At 46.9% G+C, this 14,286-nt stretch overlaps 1 protein-coding gene across 1 annotated transcript; it reads right to left on the bottom strand.

Annotated features, from left to right (window-relative positions):
* Positions 1-149: 149 nt before the first annotated feature.
* Positions 150-13,248, bottom strand: LOC119088439 (multiple epidermal growth factor-like domains protein 11). The gene is made up of 9 exons (XM_037208269.1): positions 13,182-13,248; positions 10,147-10,282; positions 9,201-9,340; positions 7,164-7,367; positions 6,849-6,998; positions 6,483-6,662; positions 1,221-1,373; positions 597-746; positions 150-427 (listed from the first exon to the last, which is right to left on the bottom strand). Exons 1-9 carry the CDS (start codon positions 13,246-13,248, stop codon positions 150-152), a joined length of 1,458 nt encoding a protein of 485 aa, XP_037064164.1.
* Positions 13,249-14,286: the final 1,038 nt, after the last annotated feature.

The raw sequence follows: 14,286 nt of genomic DNA, 5'->3' as shown, positions 1-14,286 counted from the left end.
TCCAGAACCAGGCAATGACCTGACCCTGGGATGAGGATGGGACATCGTGCTATAGACTCTTCTCTGCCCCACACACCCTAGCTGCTCTGACTCAGTAGTGAGAGCCAAATAGTTTATCTAAGAGACACATTCTTAACAATTGTCCCCACTCAGGTCCACTTCTTCCCATGGCCTCTTGTGCCCACCCCTTCCCCCAAACCCTGCTTTGTACCCGTGGGAGCCGTGATCCCAGCCAGTGAGCAGAATTTCCCAGCAGGGCACAGCTGGCACTCGGTGATGCTTGTTAGACCTTTTTGAGGACCGTATGTGCCCACCGGGCAGCTGTGGTGCATGGCCTTGGCTGTGCCCACAGGGCAGTAATATCCTCGAGGACATGGGTACAAGCTGAAGTCCTGGACAGGTCCAGAGCTGGAGTCACAGTAATAGCCTGGAAGAAGTGAGGACGGCTGTTGAAGCATGGCCCCTCCCTCTATCTGAGACTCTTGGCCCTGGCGGTGTCTTCTACTGCCAGAAGCCCCTGGACCCATACCCAGAGAGTTGCCCTGGGCTCTCCCTGGCTTTTCTTTTCCCACTTGTCATTTCCCCTCTCCCCTTACCTGCTGGGCACCACCCACTGGGGGCCTGGAGACCTGCCTCCTTGCAGTAGAAGCCTGATGGACAGGTCTGGCATGTGGAGGATGCAGTCTGCTCTGGGAGGCTGGAGAAGGTGCCCGCAGGACAGGGCATAGGCTTGTGTGAGGCTGCAGCTGAGGGCACAGGGAAAATATGGGTCCAGGAGCAAAGACTCCTCACAGGATGTCAGAGCATGGGATGACCTGTGACCCACAAAGCTGCAGGACCTGCCACTGCCCAGTCTCTACCGGCCCAGCTCTCTGACCCCTCAGCAGCACATAGATACACGCAGGGCATTCCCCTATAGGCTACAGAACACTCACTAGTACTCGTACTGCTGAGATCTGACCAGGGAGGGTCCAGTGCGAGCTGGCCGCTGTCATTGTTCTTAGCACTTCACACCAAACCACTCAAGTCACACAGCACAGGCTCATGTGTCCTTTAAACATACCTCTCCATGGCTTCTCCACCCTGGCCCAACCCCTGTTGAGAGCCTCGCTTCCTCTGGCTTCCTCCTCACATTCAGACAAACCCAATAATCAGGTTTATCAGCAACCAAGGGATAGGGTCCTAGCTCGGGCCAAAATGGAGCCCAAGAGGACACTCACGGCAAAAGAATCCTGGGGGGCAAGGGCCTCCTGTCACCTCATCCTCAGGAGCTGGGGACTCAGAGCCGCCTGTGCAGAAGTAGCCAGCCTGGCAGGACCCAGTGGGTGTAGAGAGACCTGGGGACAAGAAGAAGCTGGTATTGGTTGGGCATCCTAAAAATGAAACTGGGAACTGGGTGTACTGGTGCGTGCCTTTTAATCCTAGCACTCAGGAGTGGAGGATTGCATGTTTGAGGCTAACCATGGTTGCACAGTAGCATCACATCTCAAAAATCAAACAAAACAATACGACAAAACAAAATGAGGTTGGCCCAGGGGAGCCTACTAGAGTCCTTTGGGATTCGATCAGAGGACTGAAGACCTCAGGGCATATCTAAAATCCCCAACTGAGACAGACCATCACCCCACACTCTAAGATAAAACTACAGTCTTTGGTGAATCTGAACAGATCTGGTGCAAAGTCTGTGAACAGCTAGTATTATGGTTTGGATATGAAACGCGCCCCCCCCCCCCCCCCCCCCCCCCCCCCCGCACACACACACACACACACCTCACTGGTTTATCTGCTTGAATATTTGGTCCCTAGCTGGTGGCACTCTTGGGGGGTTCTGGAAACTTTACCTTTACAAGGTAAAGCCTATTAGCTGGAGGAAGTAGTTGGAAGAAGGACAGCCTCGAAGGCTACAGCCCACCCAAACGTATGGCTTCAGTCTCCCTTTATTTCCTGTTTGCTGACGTCATGGAATCAGCTGTCTGCTTTCACTAAATAGCTGTGATCTGGTGCTATAATGGACAGTAGCTTCAGTGAGCCCAAATAAATCTCCCCTTGAGCCACTTTAGAAATCACAAATCACACACCTGTTTATTTCACTTACATCTATGCCTCATTAGCATACACATACAACCAGCACTATAACTGCTAGGACACAAAATGGTATGGTCCCAATTTCCCAGCTTTCAGTGTTATTTTCTGACTGATTCTTGTCTTTTTAATTTTATATGAACTTCACAAAATCTGAGTGGCTAACTGAGAAATAGTAAAAAGTTTCGTCTGAAAATTAGCTCAAGCCGGGCTGTCATGGTGCACACCTTTAATCCCAGCACTTGGGAGGCAGAGCCAGGCGGATCTCTGTGAGTTCGAGGCCAGCCTGGTCTACAGGGTGAGTTCCAGGACAGGCACAAAGCTACACAGAGAAACCCTGTCTCAAAAAACAAACAAAAAAGAAAATTAGCTCATTCTTAGAAGGTTTTGTTTTTGTTTTATTTTGTTTGACTTCAGGGATGGTGGTCGAGTCTCACTATGTAGCCCAGACTAGTCTATAGCTTAAAGTCTTCTTGAGTGCTGGCATTAAGATAGCTGGTCATATCCAGCCTGTGTTTTTATATTCTTGAGAAATAAAACCCAATAATACAGATTTTCATCAGTGGTGAACACTGCCTCCATATATCGGAGGATCCATCCATTGAAGTGGTTTTTTCTTCACTTATTGTTACTCATTACCAGGTTCCATATTCAAAATCTGCCCAGCCACCATCCTGCATCTTCATGCTACCTGTTTATAAGAATCAATCATTTGGCAAATCTGAATTATCATCTCAAACATACATTAAGAATTCCATAACAACAGACATGGAAGAAACTCAGAGAATCCCAAGGACATACTTTAAAAACCTGCACTCTACCAAAGTGGATAATCCAAAAGAAATGGACAATTTTCCCAATACATATCATTTACCAAAGTTAAATCAAGATCAGATAAACAATTTAAATAGACCTATAACCCCTAGTAAAATAGCAGTTTCATTAAAAGTCTCCCAACCAAAAGAAGCCTAGGGCTTTTTAGCACATAATTCTACCAGTCTTTCAAAGAAGAGTTAATGCCAATACTCTTCAAATTATTCCACAAAATAGAAACAGAAGTAACATTGCCCAATTCATTTTATGAGGCCACAGTTACCCAAACCACATAAAGACTCAGCAAAGAAAGAGAATTACAGACCAATTTCCCTCATGAACATTGGTACAAAAATACTCAACACAATATGTGCAAACCAAATCCAATAATATATCAAAAATATCATCTACCATGTTCAAGTAGGTTTCATCCCAGAAGTGCTGGGGTGGTTCAATAAATGAAAATCAGTAAATGTAATCCACCATATAAATAAATTGAAAGGAAAAAAAACACATGATGATTTCATTAGATGCAGAAAAGCCCCTTGACAAAAATCCAACACTCCTTCATGATAAAAGTCCTGGAGAGACTGGTGATATAAGGGACATTCCTAAACATAACACAGACAATTACAGCAAGACTATAGCCACCACCAAATTAAATAGTGACAAACTCAAGGCAGTTCCACTAAAATCAGGAACAAGACAAAGCTGTCCACTTCATATCTATTCAATATAGTACTTGAAGTTTCAGCTAAAGCAATAAGACAATTGAAGAAGATAAAGGGATACAAATTGGAAAGGAATAAGTCAAAGTTATTTGCAGGTGATATGATAGTATATATAAGTGACCTAAAAAAATTCCATGAGGGAACTCCTACAGCTGGTAAACACTTTTAGCAAAGTAGATTGATAGACGATCAACTTACAAAAAAAAAGCAGTAGCCTCTGTGGTGGTTTGAAAGAAAATGGCCTCCAAAAAGAATGGCACTACTAAGTGTCTTTGTTGTTGGAGTGGATATGGCTTGGTGGAGGAAGTATGTCACTGTAGAGGTGGGATTTGAGGTCTAATATATGCTCAAGATACTGCCCTGTGTCTCAGACCACTTCCTGATACCTGCCTAGCAAGATATAAGACTCTCAGCTCCAGCTCCATGTCTGCCTGCATGCACCATGTCACACCGTGATGATAATGGACTAAGCCTCTGAAACTGTAAACCACCCCAATTAATGTTTTCTTTATAAGAGTTGCTATAGTCATGGTGTCTCTTCACAGCAAGAGAAACCCTAACTAAGACACCCTCCTATATACAAATGACAAATGGACTGAGAAAGATATTAGAGAAATAACACCTTTCACAATACCATGTAATCATATAAACTATGTTGGAATAACTCTAACCATGCAAGTAAAAGACTTGTATGATTAAAAACTTCAAGTCTTTGAAGAAAGAAATTAAATATTTTTCATGCTCATGGAATTAACATAGTAAAAATGACTATCCAACCAAAAGCAATGTACAGATTCAATGAAATCCCCATCAAAATTCCAACACAATTTTTTTACAGACATTGAAAGGACAATTCTCAACTTTATATGGAAAAACAACAAGTCAGGATGGCTAAAACAATCTTGAACAATAAAAGAACTGCTGGAAGTCTTACCATATTCCTGATTCTAAGTTGTACTACAGAGCTATAGCAATAAAAAAACATCATGGTATCGACATAAAAGCAGACATGTTGATGGACAGAATTGAATTGAAGTCCTAGAGATAAATCCACACACTTATGTACACCTGGTTCTGATAAAGAAGCCAGAAGTACATAATGGGGAAAAAAACAGCATCTTTGGCAAATGGTAATGATCAGACTGGATGTCTACCTGTAGAAGAATGAAAATAGATCCATATTTATCACCCTGCACAAAACTCAACTCCAAATTGATCAAAGATCTCAACATAAAACCAGATACAGTGAATCCGATAGAAGAGAAAGTGGGAAATATCCTGAACTCATTGACACGGGAGGGGACTTGTTGAACAGAACACCATTATCACAGGCACTAAGATCAACAATTAATAAATGGGACTTCATGAAACTGAAAAGCTTCTGTAAGGCAAAGGGCACCATCAATTGGACAAAGTAGCAGACTACAGAAAAGGAAAAGATGTTTATCAACCCCACATCTGACAGAGGACTAATATCCAAAATATATAAAGAACTCAAAAAAGTAGATATCAAAAAACTCACAAATAATCAAATTTTTAAAATGGGGTACAGATCTAAACAGAATTCTCAAGTGAGGAATCTCAAATAGTTAAGTGAACAGGAAGTAGATCTGAGCTACAAAATGCCAAGGCCTGCCTCTAATGACCCACTTCCTCAAAAGACTCTATCTCCTAAAGGTTCTACAACCCTCCCAAACAGCACAACCCAGCTGCAAACCAAGAATTCAAACACATAAGCCTTATGGGAGACATTTCACATTCAAATAATTACTCCCAGAGAGTCTCAGTCTTGTGAATCCTCTCAGTCATGTAAGTGTGATCCTGTGAGTCACCAAGCTCACACTGTATTCCACTGATTTATTTTAAATTTTATTTTATGAGTTTTTCTCGCAGCCAAGTTCAGCCTGATCACTTTGCTACGTGTGTGTGTGTGTGTGTGTGTGTGTGTGTGTGTGTGTGTGTGTGTGCTTGCTCTGGAGAATGCTAGAAAGTTCCTCCAATATGCTCCTGTGTGAACTCCATGGTATACATCAACATGAGAGCCTTACCAAAGGGACATCTACAATTACTGTATTTAAAGGGTTCTGTCCATCGTGGATTCTAAGTGTTTTTTCTCAGGTATTCAGCCACCATAATGAGAAAAGTAACTAACACACCTGACTTCAGCCCTGCCCTAAGTCTGCTGTGTTCCAGACTCCCTTCTTCTCATGTTAGAGCCTATGACATGGCTACTTGTTGTGGAATATTCCTTTACGCTGTGTGAAGATATGCCACCGTGATCAGTTTAATAAAAAGCTAAAGAGTCGATATCTAGGCAGGATTTTCAGGGCAGAAAAAATGCTGGGAAGAAGAAGGGCAGAGAAGCCAGACAGATACAGAACAAGTCAGACACACAAAACGAGATTGAGGTAAAAGCCACGTGGTAGAATATAGATTAATAAAAATACAGGTTAATTTAAGTTATAAGAGCTAGTTAGGAACAAGCCTAAGCTATAGGTCGAGCTTTCATAATAAATAAGAAGTCTCTGTGTGGTTATTTGAGAGCTGGCAGGCAGGACAGAAAAACCCACCTACAACTCTTCTTCTCAGGCACACAGGGTCTGGGGTTCATGTCTAGTTAGTCACAGGGCTGAAACTGGGGATTAAGTTCAGTAGACTGAGGATGGAGTCTTGCCTCACTCTGTCCTTGGGCCCCTCAGACGGGCTGAGACTCTCCCGGGTTAGAACAAGGTAACACACAACTGAGTCCTGCTGACAGGAAGTCTTCATCTAGCCATCCCATGAGTTCAGAGCTGGGAAAGGGGACTGTGGCGCTTCTCTCACAGACAGTCTGGGCCGAGCATGATTGGTTCTTACCTGAGGTGGCACAGAAGAAGCCTGGCGGGCAAGGTGTGGGCTCTGGGCTGCCCTCGGGGCAGTAGGAGCCAGCTGGACACTTCCCCCCTGTGGCAGTGGCTGGGCACAGGCAGTTCGTGCTGGTGTAGTTGTCCAAGTCAAAGGGGCGAGCGGTCCATGCTGCTGACACGCAGTACCAGCCTAGGTGGCATTGGCAGGGTGGGGTGAGCACCGTTCTGAGGGGGCCAAGGCCAACCTCAGCAAGTTGCAGGCTCCACCATCCCAATTGCTAATCCGGGTACTGGTTCTGGTGACCCCAAGCCTGGGGCAGAGGCGGGAAGTACGGAGATGAAGAGGGGCTTATCAGGACCCCCATGGGAAACACACCTGCATCACAGGCCCCTGACGGCTTTGTCAGATTCTCTTGACCACAGTAATGGCCCGGCGGGCAGGGCAAGCAGCTGTCCAAGCTGTGGGTTAGTGAGTCGGGGTTGTAGTAGCCCCGGGGGCAGGGGAATTGAGCGGCGTGCTTGGTACCTGAGAAGCAGAATTTAGGAATAGGGAGTGTCTCCGGGCTCCTGAGGGCACCCTACCCACAAGGCACTGGGGCAGAAAGCGCAGGGCTGTGAGCTGAGAGCGTCGAGGCCTTCTGGTGCCTCACACTGGTGGTCTGTTCCAGGGATCTGTGTCCTGTGCACCTACCTCGGGGGCAGTAGAAACCAGCAGGACATGGGTATCCACTGTAGCTGGTGATGTTCTCGGGGCAGTAATAGCCAGCCGGGCAGGGGAAGCAGGAAGCCTGGCCAGGCAGGGAGCTGTAGGAGCCTGCACGACAGGGCTGTGGAAAACTGGTCCCACGGGGGCAGAAGTGCCCTTGGGGACAGGGCCCCCCATACCCTGAGAGGCCTGTTGGAGAAGGAATATGTATGAGAGGTACAAGCCTTGATCACAACAGAACCAGAGGCGACTGTGTGGCACCAGGACCCAGCGTAGACTGGGGTTCAGGTTAGAGGGCCTGAGGGTGGTTTTGAGGATAATAATACCAATAACCTGTATCTCTACACCTCCTCACAGATCGAGTAGCATAGCACGTGTTCTCTGACACATTGTGTGTGAGAACCTCAGAATATCTCTCCACAGCAGAGGCATGGGATAGTGATGGCCTTCCTTAGGATGGAAGATGCTGGTGGGGGGCTAACATCCCCTGAGCCCATCCCTGGCTCAGAGCCACTCTTTGTCACTGAGTTTCCTCTGAGGTCACTTTTGGAGCTCTTCTTCACTTCTGGATACAGTCTAGAAGGACACCACCCTCACTTTACATTCACCTGTGCTGAACTGGGAGGCTGGTCCTGTTTTGGCTATCTTCCCGGGTCTGCAGCCTCACTGGGTACCAGCACTGCCCTCCTCCAGCTCCCTGCCCATGACTTCCAGAACTGTATTTTCTATCTAGAGCTGGAATTGCATCTTGAAAGTTTTCTGACAATGGGCAAGTCAGATAGAAGGGCTCTGGCCCAGGTCCAGCTGCTCTCCTAAAGCTTAGGCTCAGCTCTGTGTGCTCTGCCATGTTCTGAGGTTCCCCCTGCCATCTTCCCAAAGGAGACACTTCAAAATCCGCCACTTACCACCAAGGCTCAGGAAACACCACAGAACAGGAGAGAGAGAGGAAGTAAGAGCTGGAGGATGGGAAAGGGTCCTGTGGGATGCTGCCTTCTGGACACAGTGTGGCTCATGCTACCCAGGATTGCATTAACTCACAGCAGCTGTGGTTACTTGCACAAGATCAAGTCATCCAAATTCCCAGCACAAACAGGGTAGATGACCCCAGGCCCCACCCCTTGCTGGGGAGTTATTGGCAGCACATAGTTGCTGAAGCAGGAAGAATCATTCTTTGTGGAGGATGTGGCCAGTGGTAGGTTTCTCATGCTACAATGAATGGCCCTACACCCACGTATGCATATATGGGCAACACTAACTAGATTTAGTGATCAAAAAAAGGCATAAAGTTGGGAGGGCCTGTGTTAGAGAGATATGGGTAAATGGAGGAGGTTCGAGGAGGAAATGTGAGGCGAATATAAATATATTTCATTGTATGCATGTGTAAGATACTCAAAAATAAAGGGAAAAAAGGAACCTTCTGCCAGAGTGGATTAACCTCTACTATGGGGAACCAGATAACTGGACATAGCCCTAGAGACCTGACTTTTTAACATACCCTGTACTTGGCAGGGACTTGTGGATGGTATGTGTCTGAATCTATGCCTTGGGTCCCACCTGCTTTCAATGTACCCTCTGTGACCCCAATGTGGGTGGAGGTGAATGTTCAGCTCAGCCTCTTATGTGCTCCACAGCTCATCACCATGGTACTCACTGACCCGAAGACCCCATTTCTCTCTGCCTATCTTGCAGTAAGTCTATAACTGAGCTGGTGGATCTGGGTGGGATGGGAGGAAGGGAGAGCCTCAGAGGATGCTAGTGTGATGAGTACAGGAAACATGAGCTATGTTGCTGATGCTGGATATCTGGGTGGGAAGGGAAGAAGGGGGCCTCAGAGGATGCTAATGTGATGAGTGCAGAGGAAGAAGAGCCAAGCTGCTGTTGCTGGGGGCTAGGAAAAGTTATCCCCACTCATATCCCTTCTTTCCTCAAATTATCCGACATGTAGTTACCCCAATCTTGAGCCTCCCCCAGGATTCTCCCACCACGAGGTATCTTCTGGGTTAGACCCAAGGGGCTTCATACCTGTTGGGGTTGGGGAGGAGACTCCTGCTAAACAGAAGTAACCAGGGGCACAGGGTCCTGAGGGAGCAGAGAGGCCAGAGGCAGAACAGAAATGGCCAGGGGGGCATGGCAGGCACTCAGAGGACATGGAGAGAAACATCCTAGGAGACAGAAAAAGCATAGGGGCAGAGAGGCATTGGGTATGGGAAAGTGGGCAACGGGGCCTGGTAGCTCTAAGGGTGAGTAGATGCCATCCTGACAGGTTAGGGTGTCTGGTTGGCCCCACTTCATTAGATCCCCTGGGATTCTGTCCCCTCCTCCAGTGGTCGACAAAGGTAATATCAGGAAGATATCCAGGGAAGAAGGTTCATTGATTTCTCTGTCTCTCTCTGTGTCTGCCTCTCTCTGTCTCTCTCTGTGTCTCTCTGTGTGTCTTTCTCTTTCTCTCTCTCTGTCTCTCTGTCTCTCTATCTCTATGTCTCTCTCTCTCTCTCTGTCTGTCTCTCTCTCTTAGATATGCAGTTGTCTTTTTTCTCTTAGTTCCCAATTCAAACTCAGATGATCAGTGGCCTCAGAATTCACTAGCATCTACAGTCAGAATCTCTATCAGCTATAGGCAACTAACTGCCCTTCTGCTTTGGGATGTCTACTCTTGGGGGCTAGAGTTTCCTAGAGATGTAGATGTAGGGGAGTCTGCTTTCGAATAAGGCACTGGCAAGGCATACAAGTCCATTATGACTTTCTCTCTTGGTCATGGTATATCTCAAGCCCCTAAGAACCCATGGGATCCACGATGGTCCGGCCAGTTCAATATTCACAGCCTACCCAGGACATTTTTGGTCTCCTAGGCCAAGAGGAGCTGAGCTATCTGAGGCCAATATTCTTGGTTGCTGGAAACAGATTATCTGTGGGAAGCAGAGCTTAGAGGAAACCTGGGCCCACCCCAGACCCAGGCAGTGGTACTCACCGATCTGAGAAGGTGCCTACAGGGCAGGGGAGGGGCATCCCCAGGCCCACTGGACAAAAGTGACCTACAGGGCAGGGGGCCCCTGCTGTCAGGTGGACACCTTTATCAGGATGATCAGGATAAGCAGTCCCAGCTCCTGCACGGAAGAGAGGGATTGGTGAGAAGAGAAAGCGCTCTCCCCTAATACCCCCTCTGTCACCTGTACCTCCCACAGCTCTTCATCTGTTTGTATCTGAGGGAATCGAGTGCAGAGGTTAGAGTGACTGAACTCTTCAAGGCAAGGGTGGACCTCACATCAGGGAATCCTAGCCCACAGCAATAGGGGGTAGGACCTCAGATGTGTCCCCTTCTTAGTAAGTTACTGACCCTGCCTGCTTGCCATGAAATTGGTAGAAGACAAGAATATTCCAGAATCTGCATTTCTTGGGAAGGGTATTTTAGGTGCTTTTGGCTATCTCAGGGCAGAGGGCAACTGGCAGGCCATGTCTAGCTATAAAAGGCAGCATTGACTGAATTTGGCTTCTGGACATGTTTGAAATCTGTTCTCATTTAATGACATTCTGTATCATCAGCTCATGCCCTGAAGGTTCACTCAGACCCTTTTGGACAGAGGGGAATCCACATAATTATTCTAACTCTTTTTTAATAAATAAATTTGTTTGTTTATTTTATATCCCGGCCACAGTTTCCTCTCCCTCCTCCCCTCCCAGACCCTCCCTCTACTTCCCTCTGTTCCCACCCTCTAATCCACTCCTCCTCCATTTCTGTTTAGAAAAAGACAGGTCTCCCATGAGTATCAACAAAATACGGCTTATCAAGTTTCAGTAAGACTAAGCACCTCCCATGTATTAAGGCTGGACAGGGAGACCAGTATGAGGAGTAGGATCCCAAAAGCTAGTAACAGAGTCAGAGACAGCCCCTGTTCCCACTGTTAGGAGTCCCACAAGAGGACTAGGCCACACAACTGTAACATCTATACAGAGTGCCTAGGTCAGTCCCATGTAGGCTCCCTAGTTGTCAGTTCAGTCTCTGTCAGTCCCTATGAGCCCATGTCAGTTGATTCTGTGATATTTCTTGTGGTGTCCTTGACCCCTCTGCTCCTACAATCCTTTCTCCCCTTTCTTCTTCAGGATTCCCTGAGCTCTGTCTAATGTTTGACTGTGGATCTGCATCTGTTTCCATCAATGGCTGGATGAAAACCCTCTAATGACAATTGAGCCACACCATTCTGATCACAGGAGATGGCCAGTTCAGACTATGTATCTGCTATTGCTAGGAGTCTTAGCTGGGGTCTTCCATGTAGATTCCTGGGAGATTCCCCTGTACCAGTTTTTCCCTGACCCTGAAATGCCCCCCCATTTCCAGTAGTCTCTTTCAGTGAGTGTCTCCCCTCCATAACCCCTCAACCTGATCACTCATATTCCCATCCCTACCCACCCTTAGTCCACTCACAAAATCTCTTCTATTTCCCCTTCCCAGGGAGATTCAGGCACCCTGCCCCCATGAACCTTCCTTTAAAAAAATCTTTAAGGTGAAGGGAGCTTTTGCATTTATAGGAAAAGATGGAGTCATATGATCCCACTTTTCTGACTGTCCCCAATGCAAGAAGAATAAGTGTGTGTGTGTGTGTGTGTGTGTGTGTGTGTGTGTGTGTGTGTGTTGCAAATCAGTTCTACAAGGTCACACTCCAGCATGGTAGGCTGAAATGCAGAGAGAATACAGTGAACCACCTCCCCCCTGCAACCTACAGCAAGCAGTCCTGCTTAATGAGCTCCACTGGGACAAGAATGAATGGACTGAGGTCAGGGGGTGGGGGAGATGGCAATCTTCTTCTAGGTTATCCTTGGACCCTGATCCAGTACCACTTTCTAAGACAGAAACACTAGATGTCAGGGATCACAGGGCATCATCTGTCCCACAGTACAGTCCTCAGATCTCCTATATGAACTTGTGGAGGCTCTGTTGATCCAGTTCAGTTTCAGATGGTACTGAGGTCATGCAGTCAGCTGAATCTGTATACCCATTCTGGGACCCTTCCAGAGCAAAAGACAAGGACATCACAAAAGTATCACAGGGACCTAGCTGGACTCCTCAGCTGTTGATGAGCTCACACTGAAGTCTTGGTAAGTACTGACTTGAGCCTAGAGGGACATGAGTGTTCTGGCTGGAAGGGCCTTAATGAAGAGGACTGCCTGAATGTGGCCCTTGAAGGGATCCTCCAAGGGATGTTGGTGAAATCTTAAAGGAGGAAGAAGCTACAGGCTGGGAATTTGGGGTCTGGAATCTCATTTTCCTCCCTGCTCATGCTGGATGGTATCAAGTTCCAGGTCTATCTCCAAAGAGCTCACACATCTTCTTATCTGTGTGTGGCCATGGGAGGCAGAAGTGTGGGCAGCAGGACAATGGAGGTCCCACTGAGCCTATGGCCAACTACAGTGCCCGGGACCTCCACCCTGGAGGCCCTTGGGGACCCTCGGGATATTCATCAGCATCTGGTCCAAGTGTGGTACTGGAACAGAATAGGGTCCCCTGCCTCAGCCTTGCTGCTGTCCCCATCCTCTTTTCAGGAAGTGAAAGGCCTGGAAGCTGGGATATGCAAATGGATTGAGAAGTGACTGCAATACAAGCCCCCATCCACACCCCAAACATCCCCCAGACTCCCTCCCCACCATTTCCCAGCAGTCCAAGTCTGGCCAAGCTGATCTGGTCATACTGGATAGGTTCTATCTAACATGCCTGTCCCTTAGGTCCTGAGGTCCCCAAGGCTGCTGGATCATTTTCTAAGTGCCCTCACCCGCACATGGGCCCCTGGGGGTGGCTTGGCCCACTACAGAACAGAACATCCCAGGCAGACAGGACAGGTACCAGCTCTGTTCCCAATACCTCTTCTCCACACTCCAGGTTTCAGCAGAGCAGAAGGGGCCTGGGCAACAGAGGTCACCAAAACGGATGCCCTCCTGGAAGAAGACAAAAGTTTGTGGTTTTTAAAATCAGAGGGTAGAGGGTTTATCCTCACCAGATCCCTCCTGACTTACCTGCATCATTCTCAAAGTAAAAGAAGTGCTTCCTGCCCTGCCCATCCATCCTGGCTACCTCACTCATCTTTACCCAAGTATACCTCTGAAAGCCATTCATGGATCTTAACTTTCAGAAGAATGTCCCATTATAGTTCAAAAATTTCACTGTCCAATTGTTAAATAGCTTAAGTAATTCCTTCTCTACCTATTTGCTAACAATATTGGCACATGCTTTTAATTGTGATGCATTATATCTCTCTGTCTATCATTCATTTATTCTCTCATTAATTAAGCTGCCCACCTATCTATCTTTACTTTATCAATAAATTGGTCAATATATCACCTATATCTTTTTTGATTAGTTAATCTATCACCTGCCAATATTTTAAAATCAGTCTATTATCTATCATCTATCTACCTACTCTATCTACCTACTTACCTACCTACCTATCATCACCTGCTTGCCAGGGAAGAAAATCAATGTGGAGTGCTGTGGATATCGCTCTATATAAATAAAACACTGATGGCCAGTGACCAGGCAGGAAGTATAGGCGGGACAAAGAGAGAGGAGAATTGGGGAAACAGGAAGAAGGAGAGAGAGACACTGGAGCCACCGTGAGGACAAGCAGCATGTAAAGACACCGGTAAGCCACCAGCCATGTGGCAAGGTATAGATTTATAGAAATGGGTTAATTTAAGATATAAAAACAGTTAGCAAGAAGCCTGCCACAGCCATACAGTTTATAAGTAATATAAGTGTCTGAGTGATTATTTTATACGTGGATTGTGGGACTGAGGGGCTTAATGGAACCTGGAGAGAAGCTCTCCAGCAACAGTGGAGCCTCCTTGCTGCTGGACACTTAAGGCTCAACAAGTGCCATGTATACCAGGCATCCAGCATATGCTCAGCTATACTTTCAAAGTGACTTGCCTGCACGTAGCCACACATCCATGGACAAATGCTGACCTTGTGAAACTGCTGAACTGCAACTTTCTGGAATGAAATTTTGTAACAGCTTTGTAAACAGGTCCCTTTACCATCATCCACTCTCCCCTCCCCTTCGCCCCGACTATCAGGTGATTGAGAATGTGACCACCCCTTTCTCACAATTCCTATTGTACT

Source organism: Peromyscus leucopus, chromosome 9 (genome assembly GCF_004664715.2).
Source record: "Peromyscus leucopus breed LL Stock chromosome 9, UCI_PerLeu_2.1, whole genome shotgun sequence".
NCBI lineage: Eukaryota > Metazoa > Chordata > Mammalia > Rodentia > Cricetidae > Peromyscus > Peromyscus leucopus.
The sequence above is the reverse complement of the archived record's forward strand: the minus strand, read 5'-3'. Positions and strand labels throughout refer to the sequence as shown.

What these genes read in the sequence shown, in the direction of transcription:
- LOC119088439 (XM_037208269.1), bottom strand. Translation starts at nt 13,248, where the DNA reads ATGAGTGAGGTAGCCAGGATGGATGGGCAGGGCAGGAAGCACTTCTTT. An exon ending in TTACTTTGAGAATGATGCAG is followed by an intron (nt 10,283 to 13,181) that starts GTAAGTCAGGAG and finishes TCTTCCGTGCAG; the next exon opens with GAGCTGGGACTGCTTATCCT. An exon ending in CTCCTCCCCAACCCCAACAG is followed by an intron (nt 7,368 to 9,200) that starts GTATGAAGCCCC and finishes CTTCTCCAACAG; the next exon opens with GCCTCTCAGGGTATGGGGGG.